At 41.7% G+C, this 22,648-nt stretch overlaps 1 protein-coding gene across 2 annotated transcripts in view; it reads left to right on the plus strand.

Moving 5' to 3' along the window:
• ST7 (suppression of tumorigenicity 7) overlaps positions 1-21,207 on the plus strand; it is a 155,679-nt gene extending 134,472 nt beyond the window's left edge. For both annotated transcript variants that reach the window (XM_086473082.1, XM_086473090.1), the window contains 4 exons: positions 6,150-6,300; positions 11,133-11,225; positions 14,313-14,452; positions 20,884-21,207. In XM_086473082.1, the coding sequence (XP_086329208.1) occupies positions 6,150-6,300; positions 11,133-11,225; positions 14,313-14,452; positions 20,884-20,979 (480 nt within the window). In that variant the 3' untranslated portion in view covers positions 20,980-21,207. The remainder of the gene's footprint in view (positions 1-6,149; positions 6,301-11,132; positions 11,226-14,312; positions 14,453-20,883) is intronic.
• The last annotated feature ends 1,441 nt before the right edge of the window (positions 21,208-22,648 follow it).

The raw sequence follows: 22,648 nt of genomic DNA on the forward strand, positions 1-22,648 counted from the left end.
GAAAAAATATCTGATCAAAGGTATTATGTCTATCTACAGTTTGTCATGTTTCTGTTACTGAAACAAAACAGCTACAGCAAATTGCAGCTTTATACTTTGGCAGAGATTGCCTATGTAAAAAGAAAGCACTTCAAGAACACAGGCAGGTGTTCTCAGGGTTCTTTTTAGTAGAAGAAGAACATAACCAGTAGCAGATTGAAGTCAGCAGTACAGCAGGAAAGAGAACAAAGCAAAGACCTGTGAATTTCACCATGAGAAGAAACACAGAAAATTGTATCACTCGTTTGTGCAGATTTGTCTGAAATTTTTTTTTCAACCATCTTTGTCTTAAATTTCAGTGGACTAATATCCTTTTGTTTTAGTGTAGCGCCGTGCACTGTGGAGTTTTAGTCCCAAGGAAATGTGCTGACACTGTCTGATAACGTGCTGCTCAAAAATTTAAGAGTTAAACAAAAAGGTTTTTATTGCTGCTGAAGCAGTTGGGGTATCACTGTAATTCCAGAAGGTTTTGTATGGAAAAGAGAGTAGTACATCCCATGTCATGGAGAGTACATAACGTGTGGAGTGGGTGGGGAAAAAAGCGTGTCCGTATACACACACACACACAGTTGCACGACTTCATCAATATTATTTATACGTTGTGTTTGGAGCTTCTCCACTTACACGTAATGCAGCTATCCCAAGATAATGCTGGCAAAGTACCACAGCTGTTTCTGGGACTTTCCTCAATTGTGGAACACCCTTGCTAAACTGATCTGCAATGCTCCCTCCCTGCATTCAAACTCCTCCTGAAAAGCCCCTCCTCTTTTCTGTGATCTGTGAGACACGAGCCATTCAGTAAAGTCAAAGAGAAAACAGACAACAGTCCATATACCTAATTGTTAAAAGTGAGTCAGAAGTGTGCTCTGCACACAGTTCTGTGGGTTTGCTATGTAACCCAGGAGATGAGTTATTTCAAGAAATTACCTGCTGACTTTTTCTGCATTTGAATTAACTTAAATATCGATATTACTTTAAGAAATGCCAGTTTTGCATGTAAACAGTTTCTTAAAAGAATGTAACAAACCAGTGACTTAAAGGCTTTTAAAGATTTAATTTTTTCTACGTTTCACCCCTTCTGTTTTCTTTCTTATTTATTTTAATTTTTTTAATAGAAACCGTGACTATATGCTTGTGTGGTTTGTAGTAAGTTGCAGTTGCTAATAGAAACAAATAATGCAAACAAATTCATATACCAGATGGGAAATGAATCTGTTCTGCACACCCCATGATATTACAGAGAAACTATTCCAGACATGTTTAAGAGAATTTTTAACTGTTCAGTGAGGCGGTGGTTTGGTTTTGTATCTCCAGCAAAAAGGCCAAACTTCTTAATTACCGTCAATCCAATGAGGACTTGTAAGGTGACCCAGAAGTGGCTTCTCTGGGCATGTAGAAACCAGTGTGGTGGAACTGTTTTAAGCTTGTGCTGTTCGTCCCGCTGGGAGGAGGAGAGTTCCTGTTCAAACAATGTTAAATACTCATATTCTGGCCTGGAGGGATGCTGCCACAGGTGCAGGAGTGACTATTGCCTGTTTGCGGCCTGAGCTGTAATTTCAGAGGCAAATTGCACAATTGAGGAAAAGGAGGAAACCTGTCTGAGATTTATAAAATAAATCAATCTCAGGGCACTGAAGTAGCTCATTAATGTGGAATGTTAAAAGCACTCCCAGCAGAGGAGAATTAGTAGCCAGAGTGTTGTCAATGTTAGGAAGTAAATAATGTATATTCAGTCAATTCAATTAAGAGAAATATAAACTCCACCATGTTGCACTTCATGTGTACAAAGTCCATTGTCGTCCTCCAAATGCTCGTTAAAAAGACGTGTTCCCATATGTGCACGGAGTGGCTGTGGCTGAGCAATAGCTGTTACAATATCATATAACCGGCCCAGAACCCAGCCCTCTGTGGAAGCACATGAAAAATACTGTTACCCTTGTTGTAACTCCTAAAATACAGGGATTTGACAGGAAAAAGGTTGCGGGGAGAGAAGAGAGAGACAAGAAAAATAAAAAAGACAACGAAAAAAATCCCAGCTGGAGCAATGCAGTGGAGAAGGGCTGATTGAGCCATCTGTTGATGACAGAAATCATTGTGCAACTTTAGTATTCACTCATAACTTGATTAAGAATGGGTCATTCTGACTGAAATTTTCTAGACTGTCTTTTCTGAGCTAATTCCTTGTTTAAAGGAACATGATAACACCAGATGGTGGTGATGTGCTATTTCCCATTCTAGTTAAATTTCTTCATTCATCAATTGAAAAACAAATGCGGTTGGAGATGTGCTGGGCCTGCCATCCCCATTTCCTCCGTCATGGCTAGCTCTTTGTTAAGTTTCTTATTTCTGTTACTTTGCTCTCCATCTGAACTGGAACCATTCTTGGGTGCGGAGCCCAGTCAGGATGACAGAGGGCTCCCATCTTCCCTGTCTATTCAAAGGATTGAAAAGGTAGTGAAGTTTTGTAACTTAAATTGTAAAGGTTGTGGTTGAATCTGAGAGGATACGTGTATCAGGAGTTACAGTTAACGGGGAGTCTGTCAAGAGACGCGAGTTGTTTTCTAGTAAAGCCAGGTGGAGTTTATACTGGTATGAATTTTAGTGGTGTGATAGGATCTTGTGTCCATATGAGTCCTGTAACAACAAGAGCTGGGCTCTGGACTGAGTCTGACTCTCAACTTTATATGTTGAGATCTAAATAGTCAGATTCCCACCCTGAAGTCTTCAGTGGCTGAGGGAAGGCTGTACCCGTCTAGTGTAGTATCTTTGATTAAGTGCAATAGCAGCCTCTTGGAAACTACAGTCTGATGTCTTTGGCTGCTTTTTCCAAGGGCTGGAGATACTTGGTGCGTGCAGAAGTCCATCAGGACGGTGATTCCCACATTACATGGGCAGCATGAGGACTACAGCTTACTGGAGAGTTTTTGAAGAAAGAGTTTTTTCATTTAATTTCATTTCTGCTTGTTCAATCCAAAATGTTTCAGGGGGATTGTGTTGATTTAATGGACAATCTACTAGAAATCCAGAAGATTGCTGGGACGCAGTCCTGCCTGTCAAGTATCTGGGTGCCAGTAGCCTGCAGTTACCATAAAAGGGGGCTGCCCTTGGCTATGCTGTCTCTAGATAGGCCCTGAGCCCTGTCTTCCAGGAGCCTGAATGCCCTCTGTGCTCTTGAACTGTCCTTGAAAATACAGTTACACACGAATGGATATGATATTCTAGGACATCAAGACCATCCTAATTTTCATGGACAGTCGTATCTCTCCTTCCACAATAATCAAGCTCTACCTCCAGCTAGGTACCTTTTTGGTACCCGCTACTCGTATGCAGAAAAGTTAAACAGATGGAGGCCTTCAAGTGCCCTCTCACAAAGCAGACTTGCCATTTCTTTGATTTGCTCTATTCTGTACTTGTAGAATTTGATCTTTATGTTTTTGAAAGTGCCTGATGAGAACTGTACAGAGTGTTCCAGACAAGGTCTCTCTGGGGCTGTGTACGATAAGCATTCCTGATGGAAATGCCTCCAGAATAAATTCATTGACAGCTTGTACGCCCAAAAGGTATGGCTGACCTTTGTGTGTAAGCCAAAAACTATTACGAGACCCAAATGAGACTTGAGCCATCCGTCAACTTTGTGTGTGGGTCTTCCTAAATATCACCAAACCAGATTATGGACTTTTTGTTTGGGAAGGTAGCTGCAATAGAGTATTGAGGTAGGAGTGTTACACATTTTTGATCAGAGGAACTTTTAAAAATAGGTTTTTCTTTCTGAAACAGAAAAATGCAGACTGGACTGAGTGAGGACTAAGAATGATCTGCAAGTGTCAAGATATTTCCTTCCATCTGGTATTTCCACTTGATTTGTTTTTAATCGCTGATAACAAGCAGTGCATAAGAATCAAAATAACACATTTTCATCTCAGCACTCCTAGAAATAGGACATTCCTTCCTGGTTTTTCTTTTCCTACAAATAGTGACAGGAAATTTGTAGGAAAATAGTGGCTTTAGGTGTGTTGGTTTTTTTTCCTTTGATTGAAATATTTAAATATTGAGAAGTTACTTTCTCATTTACTTTTGCAAAAAATATAGAAATAGGAGTTATGTTCTAAGTTAACAAAACAGATAGAAACCTGCAGCTCTTGCAGCTGTATTCCATTCTGCTCGACAGGTATAATGTGTCTTTTTAAAGGGTGGCACATTCATTAGGGCGGTGAATAAGAATGTTTGCTGTATCTCTGTAAGCCTGGCAGCTCCCTCCCCCTTGTCAGCTCTTTAATCTGTTCTCTGTCACTCTTAATCCCCTGTCCTGGCTACTGAAATAAAGGTTCCTCCATTAATCCACCTCCTCTGCAGCTCTCAGATTTTTCTGAAAGGCTTTAGAGAAAATCCAAGCACCACACTTATTACTCCCACTGCTAATTCAGTTTCTCCTCCTTTAATACTGTTACCTGCATCAGAAACACATGTGATTTATCTTTCCTCTTTGAAGTAATTATCTGTTTGCCAGAGTTGACAGTTCTCTGCTTTGATCACAGTCTCTTCAAATCCTTTACCTGTTTGCTAGCTCCTTCCAGGCTCCTGCAGGCGAAGGAGTGACTAGCTCTGGGATACCCTCCGTGACATCAGCTATTGGCGCTCATTTCCCTCTGGCCTTCCCTGTGCCTTTCCCCCAGGCTGATTTCCAACTCTCCTTTATTTCTTTTGCCCTCTTTTCTCCTCTTTTCTGTACCAGCTCATCCCATTCACAAAAGTGAGCCTTTAACAGGAGCTGTGGAAGGTTAGCACTGCCCTATGCCTCTGTTTCACCTCTGGTGTCCCGTTGCCTTCTTGTAGGTGCCTGCACTGGGTTGTCAGTCCCTGGGTCCTGCAGCCCTCCTCCTTCCAGAGCTGTGCGTAGGCCCCGGGTGCCGCGGAGGGGCTGCACACTCACTCTCTTTTTGCCAACGATCAGCCGTAACTTTCCTTTCCGAACCTTGTGTTAGGGCCTGGCAGTCTGCTGCCCGACTCGCCTGCTGCCTTTTGCGGTAGCTTACGTAGCCTGGTGGGGAGAACATTGGCTCTCGGGCGTCCTGGAAGAGAGGGGCAGTTTCCCCGTGCTGTTGAAGAGCAGTGAGTGCACAGCTGGGAAACGCTGCGCTTCTCAGAGGAGAACTGGCAGACGGGGGTGGATTGGGCAGCCTGTGATTTCTGTCTGTCATTCCTTTCCCTGGACAGCATGCCAACAAGGGCTGTATCTTTCCCCTCCACTGTGTCTTTCCCCTCCACTAACTGGAATGTTGTAACACCAGTGATGAGATAATGTCTGCTGAACTAGTAGAGGTCTAGTTCATGGGCTGGGAAACAAGGTAAAAATCACCTGTTTGGATGATGTCCGGGACCTCTGTCTTCTCCTTTGGCATGAACCCTCCGTGTGTTTCATCTGCTTCCGTTACAGGGGATCCAGTAGCGGGGAAAATTGCTTGTGGATTTAGTCAGTGGTGCTTTTCATTTTCATGCCATTTTCAGTAACTATTTCGCGTAGCAAGCTTAAATATCCAGGGTTTTTTTTCTGGCAATCAAGTGTTTGTTACATTTTAGAACTTTTTTTACTTTGTAACTTGTTGGTAGCTACTTAGGTGGCTGCCAGCCTTGAGTATTCATAGACCTGGCAACCGGTTGGTGGCAATGCAGTAGAGCAACCTGTGTGCAAACTATGAGTACTGCGTGTTTCCTTATAGAAAGACTGCGTGCATCAAACTGCTTAATGTCTTCTTCATTTTATTATAAACACTTTTAATTAAAAAGCTCTTGTAATTAGATTCTCTTTCCTGCTTTGAGCCCTTTTTTCCATGTCCTTTGATAAGAGAGACATCTCATTTTTAAATTCTCTGTAGTCCCCCTACTGCAGATGAAGAGCAGAACATTAACCATCTGTCAGCATATCTTAGTCTTTAGGAATAATTCAATAATTATCTTCAAGTGCAGTTGGTGATGTTACACATTTGATGAAACACTTATGAGGTAAAGTACTTCAGGGAAATAGACCTTTCAGTGTGCATTGCAGAACTGCAGGCAGCTTTTTGTGGTTTTTATTACCTCTGAAATAATTGTGCTTTGCTTTTTTATTGCAGTATCTACTAGAAATGAAAAGCTTAATTCTGCCCCCTGAACATATTCTGAAGAGAGGGGACAGTGAAGCAATAGCATATGCTTTCTTTCATCTCCAACACTGGAAAAGAGTAGAGGGGGCATTGAATCTCTTGCACTGCACATGGGAAGGCAGTAAGTAATTCTCTTTTCTTACAAAGGAGCTAATCAAATATTTTTATTGAATGTCATGAGAAAATAATAGCTTTTTGTGAAGTATAGTATGTGGGAATTTTGGAGGTCAGTTACATCGTCACCAGCACTGAAATGTTTGAGATTCAAACAGAAAATAGAAACCTCTTTTAATGAGAAAAAGGGTTCTGAAGTCTTGGATTGTGTTCTCTGTGTAATACTGAACAAAATTTCCCATCTTTTTTGAGACTTATTTTCTTACTCATGGATAAGGGGATAACAATTTACCTTCCTCATTCCAGAGTTGTAGAGATTTCGTTATTATTCTTTGAATGAATGGTTTCAAACTGAAAGAGGGCAGATTTAGGTTGGACATAATAATTTTTTTACAATAAGGATGGTGAGACCCTGGAACAGGTTGCCCAGAGAAGCTGTGGCTGTCCCCTCCCTGGCAGTGTTCAAGGCCAGGTTGGATGGCATTTTGCGCAGCCTGGTCTGGTGGAAGGTGTCCGTGTCCATGGCAGGGGGGCTGGAACTGGATGATCTTTAAGGTCCCTTCCAACCCAAGGCATTCTATGATTCCATTAATGCTTTGATATTGGGGAATTATGAAGGTGCCTTATAGGCAGATAAATATTAGTGTATAGTATAAAAAAAAGCAGTATTTTATGACTTTTTTTTTTATGATTTACAAACTGGAGTGAGTTCAGTGGAGGATTACTAGGAGGCCTAGGGGACTGGAACATGTGATGTAGGAAAAGATGCTGAGGGAGCTCGTTTTATTCAACTTGGAGAAGACTTCTGGTAGGTGAAGGAGGGATCCAGCTGCTGTCGTCCACCACCCAGTGGAGAGATGATACGGAAGACAGAGTCAGAGTCTTTGCAGAATGGCGCAGTGGAAAGACAAGAGGCAATACACACAAGTTGAAACAAGAGAACTTTCATCTAGACATAAGAAAAATATTTTCAGAAAGAGTGGTGATGCATTGGAACAGGTTGCTGATAGGTTGTGGGATCTCTATTCCCAGAGATACTTGGAGCTGAGCTGGACACGGCTCTGAGCAACATGACCCTGCTTTGAGTAGGAGGTTGGACTCCAAAGGTCATATACTAACCTTCTAACCTCCCTTATCCTGTCTTTGAGATGGGCCTTTTTCAGGTTTCAGAGAATTAAAAAGTACCATTTATAATCAGCCTTTGTGGGCTTTTTTAAATGCTGATTTTTCTTTATGTAATCTAGCTCCCCTTTTCTGCTCTACTTTATTCTGTTTTCTTTCAGCCTCTGCATGTGTTATTATACCAACTTTCTAACTTTTTTTTTTGCTTTCTCCATTTGCTGTTGTCCTTTAGCTTTGTTAGAAAAAATAGTTTGTCACCATGATAATTCCTACAGAAATGCACTTAATACCTCCATTGTAAAAGTGACTTACTCTCTCAGTCACTGTAAGAAATGGCCTGAACTTGCCTCATCTCCAGTGTAGGCTCCCTGAGGAAGCAATGGCTTTATTTCTAGGTGTATAGAACACCTTGTTCAGTAATCCATACTGTTGACGCCTGAGGTTTGCTCTGCTGCATACCTGCTTGCTCTCTTCCTGTCATTTCTCCCAGTCTATTATAATTTTCTCTGTCATAGCTTCCTTCTCAGTGGCTTATTTTCAATGGTTTGCCTTCACATAGTGTTTCTCCTCTTCCAGATGCTTGCAGAAGTCCTTTAGCCCAAGGTTCATTATCCCATCATTATGGAGCAGTGTTTTGCAGGGAATCTTGAACAGATCTTCTTTTGCTTTGTCAGGCTGGGGAGTCCCTAGGGGGCTATTTACAAGGACCAGCTTTTGGCACAGGAGGCTGGCTGCCCTGCAGACTTCCTGCTACTCAGGAGATCTAGTCATCTGTGCCTGAAGGCAGTGTAGGGCACTCCCATCTAACTACAATAACTGATTCCTCTGCTTATTACCTCCACAGCAATCTGAGTATGTACTTTATTAGCTAATATTGGTATAGTAGCTTATAAAGATGTCAATGAGTATTGCTGCATAACCTCTAAGGAAAAATCCATAATACGCTTTGCACAGTGATTTCAGACAGAGATGAACACTGGACCAATCCTCAAGAATTCTGTTCAGATTTTGCTCACACATAAAGACTCCCATGGGTTTTGGTGGTTTCACCAGTATCTAGTCCAATAGTCATAACTTTCTGTCCGTATCTTAGTCTGGGTAATGTTCTTTACAGATGTAGTAAACTGTTTGTGTCACTCACATCTTCCACTGGCAAAATGTTTCCTTGTCATCTCTGTGCAATTATAAGTTAAAACCAGTGCAAAGATGACAGGGAAATTAAATTTAATTAAATACTAATTCTAACCAACAGTCTATGTACAATACATGGTCAGTTGCCCTCGCTTTCATTCTAGGTATTTATGTACTTGCCATGTCTTTAAAGTGTACTGTTCCGTCAGAGTGCTTAAAAAACCACAAGTCCCACTTTAGTAGCTTGTATGTAGGAATTTCATGCCCACATATATACACTGTTCAGTTCTGACCTTGTGGGAATTGGGCAGAATTAAGTATATTAAGCCAGTCACTTGGGGGCTATGTTTTGGATGCTTCTGAGGAGAATAAGGTCACTCCTAATTAAGAGCCTCTAATAAAATGTATGCAGAAATGTCTTTGTGGTATTTTAAACTCCGAAATTCTCACAGTGTTTTTCCCAAATGGCGTTCGACAATTGAGAAAAGTGAGGATATAAAAATAATGATCATCATCGAACTGGAACGTTGGTTGTTTCCTGCTCTGTCTTCATTTGATCAAAGTACAGTTTTATTCATAGTACAACTAAAGAAGCCCAAGTGACACCACGTGAAATGTTGCTCTGGGTTTGGTCCAGGTGCTCTGTGCAGAAGGTCTGTAGTTTCAAGTGTAACCAAATTTCAAAAGAGTCTGAGGTATTTGTTCGTCACTGTCGGTTCCTAAACTTGTGTCATGTTTCCTATTGTTTGCATAAAGAAGAAGAACCTAGGGGTTCTCAAATGCTACGGTAGCTTTTACAACGACCACATGGTTGAGTGGCAGACTGCATCTGTGCTACCTGAGCTGATGAATGTAAAATAGGATCAGATAATATTGTAAGAGTAAGGCAGAGAAGTGCCTACGTGAACACAGACTGATACAGAGGAACCAGAGCACTTTCTTCCATGGCTGATAACATTGCTAAATAAACTGTTTTGCTGTGAATAGTCCATATTTGGTCTCGTGACAAAGAGGACTGTTTCAATTCAGCAAAATCTATTCAGGCATTTTTCACTTGTTTTGTAAAAGTGACATCTTTACCATCCCTTTTTATTTGGGTTGGAATCTTAGTACTACTGTGATTTAGGGTAAGGCAGAAGAGGCTTGACTGTCTGTTTAAATACTAAGCCAAATTGGAAGGAAAAACTGTGTTAGTGATTTTGAAGTAATGAGCATTGAACATCCCTCCACGTACGTTTTTGTACAGACATTCAAGTTTTCTGCATGTGAAGGACATACAAGGCTTGGATTATTATTGTATTTGTACTTGGCTTTTGGGGTACTATGGAGAGGGGGGTTTAGTACTGGAAGAGGTTACAGCCCAGTTTGGTTTACTGTCCTTGAGGATTTATGCTGTCTTTACTATTGCATTAAACATAGTAATCAAGAATAAATACACTCATATAATTGCATAAAAAATACAGCTAACATTTCAAGTGCAGTGTGTGTAACTGGAAATACTGCGGTATTGTGTGTTGTAGACCAGTTCCTCAGTTGTCTTGTGAGCAAGAGATAATGGAGTGCTATCCTGGGGTGGTGGGCTCTGCCTAACATCTGAAATACACAGTGCTTCTAGGACATGTGTGGAGGAAAATATTGCTTCAGTGACTGATGTTCATAGGAGTAGTGAGAATAACACGTTGATGACATTTTAACAGTGAGAATAATACATAAGATAGTGGAAGAGGATGCCTTGATTGCAAAGCTGTAATTCAGTCAAGTATTCTGATGGTTCCATAAACCACACTCAGATGGCCTGTGACATCATCACTGTCCAGATTTAGTAATGTTTCCCTCCCTCTCTGTTATTAGCTTCAATTTTAAAAATGCGTAAGATTGTGTATTATTTAATCCATGACCTGAAGATTTATATTGGAAACCTGATTTGATCTGCTGCATTTAAAAAGAATGCATGTGAGGAACCTGGTTTTAATAATTCAGTATTAATCTTTGATAGCCAAATATAAAATGAAAACATGACTGTGTGGGAAAACTGGTTCTCTGGGCTTGAGTCATCAGTGTTACCTGGTTTGCTGGAGCGTGATGGGAAAAAAGTAGTGTACTTTTTTCCATGCAAAACTTCTGTCATGCTTGATGCATAGAGATTGCAAGTATTGGCCTGAATTCACAAGCTTGGCTGGTCATTTTTGTAGGCAATACCTGTTGTATCAGATATACTTCTTTCTCTTGATATTTAAAAATTCTGCAGCCTAAAAGCCGAAGACAAAATGTGTAGATTTGGCTATGGAGTTGCAAGTACAATGGGCTCAGATCATGCAAACATTTATGTGCGTACTTGTAATGTGGTCTCACTTGATGCTCACAAACCTTCTCCCAAGAATAAAAATAAACATAAGTGTTTGCAGGATTAAAAGCTAAGTGTAGATTTATGTTTTGGCATTTCATTAAACAATTTATATACCGTTTGCAACCAAATATAAATGTTACACTTTGTCTGTGTTTGCTTTTCAAAACTGTAAATACACTTAAGTATGTCCAGTGACTGCCACACTCAGTAACTTGTGCTTGGTGTTGTTTTCTTTTCAGCTTTCAGAATGATCCCCTATCCACTGGAAAAAGGACATCTTTTCTATCCTTACCCTATTTGTACAGAAACTGCAGATAGAGAACTACTACCATGTACGTTCAACTTTTCTTACTGTTAACGTCAAAGAATCATTTACCTGAGTCTTGCAGCACTGACCTCCATTGATGCCTTTTAAATTGGATACACTGGATTAGAATAATGGGGTTGGCAGTGAGTCTCTGGAGCTCCCGTGACTGCCTAAAAGGCAGCTCCTAGCCATAGTCCATAGCAATTCGCTATCTTTGTGGTTGTTGCCAGCGTAGGGACAGGGAGAGAGATTGCTGAAGAGGTACAAATCGGTTAGATCTTGCTGTTCTCTCTTGCGAAGACACTGGAAAATATGTCTGATCTTTCATCTAGGGTAACATCCCATCATCCAACCACAAGCGCAGTGGCATGGCCACCTTAGACACACTACTAGCTACTTAAATTCCAAGGCAAGACCAAACCTGCTTGGGGCCAGCTGTATCGTGAACGCAGCTGTTACACTGACAGGTTGGGCTGATGTTTTCTGAAAAGCAGTCTTAAATAGCAAGAAAGAGTTTTCTTCGTGCAATGGGGTGTGTGCTATTATGAAGAGATTGATGTGAAATTACTCAGTCATTTATTAGATATGTTTGTGGCATGTATTAGCAAAGTGCCAACAGTGTTCCCAGTGCTCAGCAAGATACAGATATAGACAGACCCAGCCCTCGAGAGCTAATGAGACGTATTGCTGTGCATGCCATGAAGCACAGGAACGCAGAGGAAGAGCTGAAGCAGCCAGTCCTGCAAACAGTTACGCTTCATTCCCGTGTGTTTTCTCACAGTGGGACTTTGTGCGAGCACAGGTAGAACTCACACAAGCGCAGAGCGGTTTGCAGGGTCAGGGCAGGGGAAACAAATACAAATGGATCCAAGGAAGGCGATTCTTCTCTCACCTTCTTTATCCTGAAGAAGGAATAAAGATAAATTGGTACAGGAAAAAGTAGAATGTGGCCTGCTTCTGCTGTGAAGGCTGGTTTTGAGGGCATTTGCTCTCTTTGTAGTCTTTCATTCCGAACCTCTCTAGCTTGGACTGAAAAACAGGTTGCCACTTTTTATAAGCCTACATGAGTAAACATTAGGTGAGAATAACACAGCGAAAATCCACTCATTGCGAGTCTCCCCTTCACAGTACATTCTCGCTGATATTACACAGAAACCCTTGGCAACTGACAGCATCTCTCCACCCCATTATAATCACCCTAATTATAACAACACCTCCTAGAGTGTTCTGCTTGCTTTACTCAGAGGGATGCTGAGCTGGGGAGGGTGGAGTGTCAGGAGATTTAGGAATGACAAAGTCATGCAGAATAGCTCAGCGTTCTCTTTTTAGATGCAAAACTATTCGTTCTTGTCAAATGTTAGAAGTGAAGCGCTCTTTAACAGCATATGGAGACAGTCGTGTTCTGCTCCAGCAGTTATGGGAAATGCCTTTCACTGCAAAATCTCTTGGGTTTGAGTAGGGAAGGGTTTAACATACCGTGACAGACATGGGTTGGTTAAAGGGGTTTTGCATACCTGTCCACACCCTTTAATTGTGTGTGTTTTAAAGGAGAGTCAGCTGGAATTACATCAGAACACTAAAATCTGATAGGCTATCCAAAATAAAAATATCAATCACAAAACTTTTGCCATGACTTGATGACAGGCAGGAACAACAAGTTTGAGCCTGTGTCAAAAGCAAGTGCAAAAAGCTGAGCACAAGAAATCTTAGGCTTAGAAGCCCATGATCTGGTATTTCCCAGTCTCTACATTTAATTTAAAACAAAGAGAAGTTGCAAATTATCTGTTTTTCTTTTAAAACTGATTAAATTAGCAGACCCAAAAATCATACATATTTTTAGTTTGTAGTTTTTTAATTTAAACTCTTGCGAATTCCTGTTGGTTTTGGAAACCACTCCATTCTGGATGAATGAAGTCAAGAATATTGTCCTGCCATGTTGCTGGATTACCCTGTGCTTACGTTGTCTGCAAGTACGATGAGGTGAGAGGCTGGTCAGTGAAGCGAAGACAGTAGGCAAAAAGGAAGAGTAATGTTTTGTGTGTGTGAATAGTCATAGGGTTTGACTATATGGGAAGCCTTGAGGTTGATGCTGTATGAGAAAAAGTTTCGAAGTCTGCATTTATCGAGACTGTGGCCGCAAACTATGGACTGAACGAGTGAAGCAGATGAGAGTCCACCAGACCTTTTGCCAACCCAGCCAAATTTTCACCTTGAATTTGAGCCACCATAAAAGTTTAAGGGATATAGTCTTCCAGTAAAATACTCATTGTTCTCTGCTGACACTTTTAGCCTTCTCAGTGCTGCTTTCTCCAAAGCCCGGGGAGCAATTTTTCATACCAGAGTTGAGGAAATTTCTGTATTGCTCTTAGTGTATACTAACAAACACCTTAAAAGCTTATTATTAACTTAAGTTCCAGGGTTTAACACTTTAAAAAAACGTTATATTGTTAAGTATACAAAGAATTCTGAAAATTTGAATTTAAAGTATGTGTTTATATGTCCTACTTTTCACAGAATCGTAGAATCACAGAACAGTAGGATAGGTTTTAGGACAACTTTTTTTGGTTCTGGAGATGAAACTCTCAGAATTTGCTGTTACAAGGGCTGTAGTTTTACAGCCTGCTTAAACTGATCTACAGCCATGCTTCTGCGAGGCTGGTCTCACTGCTGCTCCCGGGTGCGTGTGTTTCTGCACTCTCTGGGTATCAGCATTACCAAACATGCAGCCATGTGGCTAGTCAATCACCTGTGTAAAAAAAAAAAATATATATATATATATATATATTATTTTTAAGTTAGTTTTTTGGGATTAGTTGATGCACAGCTGTGTTACAGTTAGTGCTGACACAAGGAAGGCAAAAGAAACGTGTACATAGGACCAGAGTAAGCCAGAAATACGACCTTTAGATGAGAATTATTTGGCAGTGAGATGGCTGACACAACAATAATGTTGGCCTTAGGTGTTTCAGACCTTCTATATTTCTTCCTTCAAAAGCATCTTTAGGTGTCTCTGGCTGTTTAAACCACATCAGAATGTTGGTTTGGTTTTGGTTGGGTTGTTTGGGAGTTTTTTACATGTAATGCATTCCCCTTCCCATCTTCTTTTCCACAGCATTTCATGAAGTTTCAGTTTACCCCAAGAAAGAGCTTCCCTTCTTCATCCTCTTCACTGCTGGACTATGTTCTTTCACAGCCATGCTAGCCCTCCTGACACATCAGTTCCCAGAGCTTATGGGGGTCTTCGCAAAAGCTGTGAGTATTCTCTGCCGCTGCTCTCTTCTGGTAAAGACACAGATGCAGGAAAAGCTGAGCTAAATACTGCTGGGTATTAAATACCTGCATAATCAGTAGTATAAATAAAACATGAAGAGATGTCTGAGCAGGGGGACATTTGAACAACAGTAAAACACACTACTGTCTGTCTTCTCTGGTTTATATGGTTCTTTTGTTAGGCTAGATCTCCTGTGATTTTGCCAAAAAAGGCTTGGTGGGAGAAGGGAATATCTGTGTTTTCATGTATAATTGGATAAAATAAACTAATAGTGGTTTGCAGAACCCCTCTATTTTGTGTAAAGCCATAATGACTGTGCTGTGCTTTCCAGTGCTATAGAAACTCTTAGTGTGAGCAGCAGAAGAGTGTATGGTTAACCAGGGCAAATTTCTGTGTTCCTTCCCCAAACTGCCATGAAGAAAGTAGTCTCAATATTTCCTTATAACTTTTCTTAACTACATTCAGGGAAATCACTGCTATGTCTACTTTTTTTAATCCACCATGGATTAATAAATGTTGGAGGATGAGGGGGAAGGACCTAAAACACACCTTTTTCTTTGTAAAACCAAGAACCGCTCCAGTGTCCTGGGATATGAAAAATCCACCTACAAAAAAGTTCCAGGATGATGAAAAACCCCGTCTCCTTCAAGAAACACTGAATATCCTCTGTTGTAATATATTTTCTCAAATCTATTTGTATCTCTTGTAGGTCTTATGTTTCCAAAATAGCCTCCTGGCCTTGTTTTTAAATGTCTTCGGTGCTTTTGATTTGGGGTCGTAGGGAGTGGGGTGGGGGAGGCAAGGCTGTGAAAGGCTTTGGCAAATTCCAGATTGTAACTACTTTCTCAAACTCCTTTGCAAATGCCAAGAGACTCCCTTTACAGGTGAACGAGCTGTTCTACCACCCAGGCTTGTGAGTGAGAGATCTGATACAGTTCTTGCATCAAGAATTTTCTTTCGTTAGCTCTAGAAGACAGAAAATATGATTGGCTGTAGCAAAAGATACCACTTCTATCAGCAAAAAAGTGCTGAAACATACCTGAAATATTACTACTTTCTCTTGTTTCTTGAGAGTATATGTAGGCGTTTGGTGGACACTTAAGTGTGTGACTTGGCCATATGATCTTAAACTTATTTGTAAAGCTTTTTTTGTGTTTGTTTTTTTTTTTTTTCCCCTAAGTCATTGAAGTGCATGACCCTGGTTTGGGGGCTCTTTCAATGTAATTTGCAGTTTTCTGATACTATCACGGTTAATGACCCCAAATCTCTCCCTGTTAGCCTTGTTCCTGTGCTTGTCAGCCTTGTATCCTGAACAGAGAATGTATCTCAAGTTGGCAGCACGGTGAGATTTTGTACTTAGTGCTCCTGCTACAGGCAGTGAGCTACAGGAATTGGAGAAAATTGGTAGCATGTTTTCATGGGCTTAACTCAGCTGGCTTTGGTTGCTGAGTGCAGTCAAACAGAGAATCAGAAGTTACGCTGGTGATGCATTAGTAATTGTTCTTCCATGGTTTGGAGCTTGCAGGCTGGGGAGTGGAGTCAGAGCAGAAGGATCTGTTTCCCTGATGTGTAAGTGCAGCTGCCACTGGTGTTAATAGAATAGATACCCCAAGACTCGGTATGTGGTTATTAAGTTCTGCATATCAGAGCAGGTAAAGCTCCTAGTCAGTAAAATAAGCACAGACAAATAGAACTGAAATGTGGGCAGCATTATGTGCATAAAGTTGGCAAGATTACTCAAGGTCTCTGAACCCGTGTGGATGCAGTTAGTATGTCAGTTTACATGTATTGTGACTTGTTTTAGCTAGTATCTTAATCTTCATAAACCACTACATGCAGCACCTGAGGTTTTGTTGTACATGGGAAGGGCAGAAGTTAAGCCTGTGACATTCATTTAGTAGCTCATAGAAAGGCTTTGAATCAGAAGGCTCATTTTGTTGTCTCCTCTGGGAAAGGTAGCCCAGATGTATGAGCTTGGAGAAAATTGTGGCAGACATCTCTTTGAAATGCAGCTGTATCAGAACAGAATAGAAGAGGTTGGCCAGCCCTGGCTCTTCACTCTCAGTTTTAGGGAAGATTGTTTCATAAGTAACTAATTTCATAAATAGCTAAGAGATGAATGTGCTGACTGTTGCTGTGGTTATGTGCATTGAATTACTTGTGTGGTTGGTAGTCATTGTGCTGTAGTACACTACATTGTGAAACTGTGCACATACGCTTTGATTTTAGTAGGTCAAAATTATTTCTTCTCTTATGCCTGCCAATCCCAAAAGCATCACACAGATGTAATATCGCCATCATGGCCCAGGTTTACGTTACTGCAAGTTGGTATTTGCCACAGTTGACAAAAACTGAGTAGGTTGGCGTGATGGGGTGCTGGGAACTGGCCTTGACCTGTCCTCCAGGTAGCATCTTCTTGCACCTTTTCCATAGCCCATTAACCCAGACACTGGGTTCTTCAAGGCAGAAAAAGCCCTTGAGCACTGAGGACCTCCTCCACGTGTGAGACTGCCAGAGGTGGCCTGTGCCGCTGTGACAGTCCCTTAGGGCAGCCTGCGTTCCCCCGCTGGATGCAGAAGTCAAAGGTATTTTAAAGCTACTTTCCTCTTCTGAGAGGTTCGTCGTAGGATGGAATTCACCAAACTCTGTCAGTGCACCCGTGTTTTAGAGCCAGAACCTGCTCTGAACGCAGCCTGCCAGTTCAGCGGCAAATTTAGATGTTCCCAACTGCATCCGGCCAATTCTGTACCGTTGTACCTGGAAGTAAGCTTCCCGTAATGAAACGGAAGGAATCCAGGAGTTCTTTGATTGGTTTGTCAGACTGAATATAAGTCACTTTAAAGTGACAGCAGATCTTGGCATTTTCACTCAGTTAGGGAAAAGCATGTTCATAGCTTGCAGTTTTAATTTTTGCTAGGCTTTCTAACAAAAGGCTTTTGGAGGTCACTTAAGATATGAATACAAGCAGAACGAATTTCTGAGTGCATGGCTTGAGTAAAATTGTCAGCACAGTGGTGGTAGTATTGAATTTCTTTCATTGTTGTGCAAAAATATAACAATATCTGGGAAATTATTAAAAAAGGTAAGTGCAGGTCCTTTCATACCGTGGTAGCAATGAGAATGTATCTTAAAGTTGAGAGTTGTGTTAGTGAGGGAGTCGCTGTGTAATTCGAGTCAACAGTTGTGTCTAGAAGTGTAGTGCCTAGTTAATTTTTGTGAGTGAAACTTCAGAAAGACTGTTTTTTCTCTGATTTGATTCCTTTGCCTGAGATTGCTGACATGATCTGTTTCAGTATTTACTTTATGATGAGTGAGACCTCCGTTCAGCCAGCAGGTTTGCCCAGGGAGATATTTCATCTGCTTGGACCTCTACAGACGCTGAGGCAGGGAACATGTAGATCCGATTACGAGGACCAAGCAATAAATAGTTCCTCCTTGCAGACACCAGTGGAAAAGCTTGAAAAGATACTTTTGCGTATCTGTTTCAGTCAAATGGTGCTATTCAGAAGGTGTTCCCAGAAAGCTGCTTTCTGCCAGCTTTAAAGTAGCCAGGTTGATCGTTTTCTTTTAAAACACAAAATAATAATAGCAAAGTTTTTACAGGTCTCCCATCACTAGTTCTGCCACCCTGAATTCTTACTCTGCTTCTGATGCTGGTTTTCCTGTTCCATGTGTAAAAAACCAAGTCACTGTCAGAGGCAAAGGCAAAAAGATCAATAAAACCACCAACATATCATGCAGACTAAGCCCTCCTGGGTGCTGCCATGTGGCAAATGAGCTGGATAAGCAGCTGCCAGTGATGTCTGAGGACAGGAGCACCGAGGGCTTTCCAAGGGGCAGGTGGCCCCAGCACAGATGTTGTTGACATGGGCTGGTACAAGAGAGTAGGTGGCACCGTGAAGCTTTTGCTGTTGGCAGAGGTTTTGCTTGGACTTCAGTAAAGCCAGGCCTTGGTATCTATGATTTTAAATGTATTTTGTAGACCAACTGATTCTCCAGGTGGAGGAAAACTTGTCTCATTTTAAACTACAGATACTTTGCTGAGTTTGTTATAAGATACAATTGACTGCTTCAGCAACAAAATTCTTAGTAATTGCAATAAAACTTACTGTCAGGCAAATTATTCTTGTTTCTTTGATTTAACAAGTATGTGAGTTGCACTGGTTACAAAGCTGATTTTTCTCAAAGTAGATCTGATAGTGCAAGCTTACCACGTAGATCAAGTTCTAGTCAGAAAGCAGAAAATATCCTCTAGTGAGCCTTTGGCATTTGGCAAAATTAAAGCGGCATATTTATCTAAACAGTTCACCACTTGAAATAGTAATAGCAAACTCTAAGATTAGGTAAATCGGTGTTACGTTAATCCAGCTGCGATTCACGTTATACAGCTTGACCTTTAGCACTACAGCTGAAATACTCTGTTCAGCTTCAGTCTGAGGAAGTTTTTTCTTCGACCCGTGCTTACGACAAAATCTCATGCCAGTGATGCTGTTACCTGGTTTTGCCATGATGCACAAGTTGTCCATGAGGCAGCGTCTGTATTGTATGCAAACGTGTCCAAGAGGGAAAAAAAGGATTTGAATGCTTACAGCTGCCTTTGAAACACATAAGCATTGTAAACACCGTATGTTTTTACAGTTAAGCTCTGCACAGAGCCCATTTCGGTAAACGGCAAAACTGCTTACAGGTAGATACTTTCTATCTATCTGTGGCTGTTGGGTATGGATGTTCTGAAACTTTTTAAATCCCTTCGCCATATATAGCTGTGTTTCAGCACATACGGACCTGTAACAATTTTTGAAATTGCCTTTTTCATACTTAACTTTAGATACTTGGGAGCGTAAGTTAGAGACCAAGGATGTACCTGTGTTAAGTGATAAAATCTTGTTTGTTCTGTGGCTCCAAAGGCAAGTGACTCACCACAGTTCACGTCTGTAGCTCTGTCTTCTCCTCCCTTCAGAGGCAAGGTGGCCCCGTCCTCGCTGGCTGCTGGCAACTGTCCCCGCCGTGCGCTGTCCCCACACTCTGCCCAGGCTTTGTTGAGGAGAGACGAGCGGGCACGGGCCAGAACTGTGTCAGGAGCTGTGCGAGCAGCTCAGGAGCGTGGCTGGGGCAGGCCAGCACCCCGCGCTGTGCTGCAGTCCTCTTTGCTTTACGGCAGAAGACAAAGCCCAACCGCCCCAGCTCCCTCTGCAGCTGGGGGTAAAGAGGGAAGAGACAGTTTCAAAGGGCAGCTGGTCCTGGGACGGGTAGAAATACTCTCCGGGCGTGCTTAGTTCTCTTCAGTGGCTACAGGGGGAGCAGACCCCCACGTCTGCATCCTTTAAGTGCCTAAAGATATATGGGACAAATTCAGAACATGAAAAGGGATGTAAGTGTGTTTATATATAAAGTCTGGTGCTCTCTTTGGTCAGGAGGGAGAGTTCTTTTGGGTGAAAAGAGCACACATCCAGCACCAGATTGGCTTTAATACTGACCTACCGAGCAGAGTTCACATACACATCCGTGCAGGTTTCTGTGTTTTGTGCTGACTGCAGAGCAGTACCTGAAACACAAACCTCTTGCAGCTCTCTGCCGATCAGTTCCAAACAGCACCGTTTATTTTTAGCAAAGTTGCATCAGCCTGAATGGTTAGAAGCCGCAGGGTTCGCTCCCTCGAGGCGGCTGACCGTGCGTATTACTGTACTCACACACCTATAGGGCCCCAGCACAGCTGTCTGTAATGCGTACAGTTGAATGGCGAAATGGAAAGCACAGTTAATGTGTATTTCCCAAAATTTTGGGAGTGCTTTGAGTGTCTGAGTTCTGAGATGTGCAGCTGGCAGTGGTTTATTCCTGTGAATGGTCTCTATTCACTTGATATTTGTCACATATGCCTGTCCTAACGTTAATATATTGAAACCTCTTTCAACATTGCCAGCTGTGTTCTGTAATAGAGGGAGGATGTTAAGATAAATTCCAGTGAGGGATGCCTCAGTGTATATAGCAGATCTATAGATAACCCAGAACTGTCTTAACCCTGAATCTAAGGCCACGCTTTTTCTCTCTGAGAGGTGTCCGGCAGATTCTGCCCTAATGAAAAAGCCTCTCTTTCCTTTTGGTTTGAGCTTTTAGTGGATTCCGTATGAGCCTGAATCTAGGATGTGAGATGTGTGAAAACTTTTGTAGTTCATCACTTTGGTCTTCATAAAAATGGGCTCTTGCTTTCTTTACTGCAAAATCCAGAAGTCTGTATATATGCAACGTTCAGAACCTGGCAGAAAGTCTTTATACGTGAATTAGATAATTTTTATCATGCTGGAGGATTTTGCAGAGGAACGCAGTGGGAGTTTTTTGTCATATTGGACAGCTTTCTCTTGAGGTGTATTGTCTCCTGGATTTTGATCTGAATGTGTATCTGATTTCTTTGCAGTTTCTCAGCACCCTCTTTGCCCCTTTAAATTTTGTGATGGAAAAAGTAGAGAGTATCCTGCCCTCCAGTCTGTGGCACCAGCTGACGAGGATCTGAGGGAGCACGCCCGCTGACTGACTGCCATGACATCTTCTGTGCCAACTTTTTGTTGACCACAAGAAAGCATGATAAAAAAGGGAAGCAGTTCTAAGACTTAAAAACTCTTCATGGATTGTCTGTTCTCATATAAAATCTGTTTTGTTGTACAAAATACATTGATGTTAGGTTCTATTATATTTTGCCTTCAGAAGAGAAAAACTTAAAAATAAACTTTTGTGTATTGCAGCATTGCTGTCTTCTGGCTTCTTCTTCAAAGTTCAGATTGTGCTTAGTGTTCTTATCTGTGGTGTATCTGCTTCACCACAGCTAGGACTTGCCTTTCCGTTCAGTTAATGAAAAAACACGAATAACTGTACAATTAAGTAACAGCATCACTGCCTTTTCTTACGGAGTTCAGGTAGGGTGAAGCCGTCACTGCCACAGACAGTCTAGACGAGTCTTCTAGACAGTTAAAGCTGTTGCTTAAAGCAGCTTTAGGCTCTCCAGGCAGTTTGGATGGTGCATTGGGCTTCTGATTCCCTGCACAGAGGTCAGTTTTATCCTCATTTGAATGTTCAAAGAGTCCATGCACTTGACAGGTTTTCTTCACACTACTGTTATGTCAAGTACCTCCAGAAGCTCCATGCTTTGTTCTCTGTCTACAGAACAAAGCATAAGTAACGGCAGAGAATTGAAGACAAATTTACCCGCAGTGAGTGATTATTGCATTCATGCTCTTGCGTATTTCTTGCCGAGTTCTTACTGCATTACTAGTATTTTCCAAGCACGAAAAAGCAGGTACGTTTTCCTGTGCAGATTAAACATCAGCGTTATAAACTGTTGCTTGAGACCAGCAGCTCGTTAGCAAAACTGGTGTTAGTTCATGCACAATTAATAGAGAGGTTGGTGTTTCATTATTAGTGCTTACCTTGGGAAATCTTATCCTTGTGCTGCGAGAGGTTTAGACAAAGCGTTCATTTATAGCTTCGCCACTGTAGATGGAAACTTCCCACAGACACTTGCTAATGCTTGAGGCTGGCTCTAAGATCAAGAATTTGCTCTGGAAGTTGAAGCAAGCTGTCCTGTCTGCCAAGAACTGAAAGTACATCCTTACAGATGTCTCAAGGATTTATTTTTTTCCAACTCCTCTCCCGGATAAGGAAGCACAAACTGCAGCAGATCAAAAATGCCACTTCGCCAGTTCCTCTAAAAATGCTGAGCAGCTCGAGGGACTGTGATCACCCACAGATAAGTTTTTGTTGATCAATGAGGCAATGAGTGAGCAAAGACAAAACTCCCATTAGTGGAGCTTGTATAGAAGGAAAGCGTTTCTTACCAGCAGGAGATGCATTGCATTATTTTTTTGCCCTCTTGATCACAGATATGCTAGTCTATGTTGAAGAAGGCTTTTTGTCCAAGCGAGCAATGGTACTGCATTAGAGCAAACACTGCTGTGCTACGAGGGGGAAAAGGCAGCCCCACACCAGGAGAAATCAACTGCAAGAATGAGACCTGGGGGAGGACGTAGAAGATCAGAACGCCCCACAGCTGAATGTTAAAGCTGGTGAGATGCGTCGTTGTTGGGGCTTTCCGTACAGGTTTTCCATCTCTGGCCATTATTCCTGCAAAACGATTCACTGGAACGTTGAAATCAGTATGGCTTACAGTTAGCGTGGGGTAAGAGTAG

This window comes from Leptosomus discolor, chromosome 1, assembly GCF_034619465.1.
Source record: "Leptosomus discolor isolate bLepDis1 chromosome 1, bLepDis1.hap2, whole genome shotgun sequence".
Lineage (NCBI taxonomy): Eukaryota > Metazoa > Chordata > Aves > Leptosomiformes > Leptosomidae > Leptosomus > Leptosomus discolor.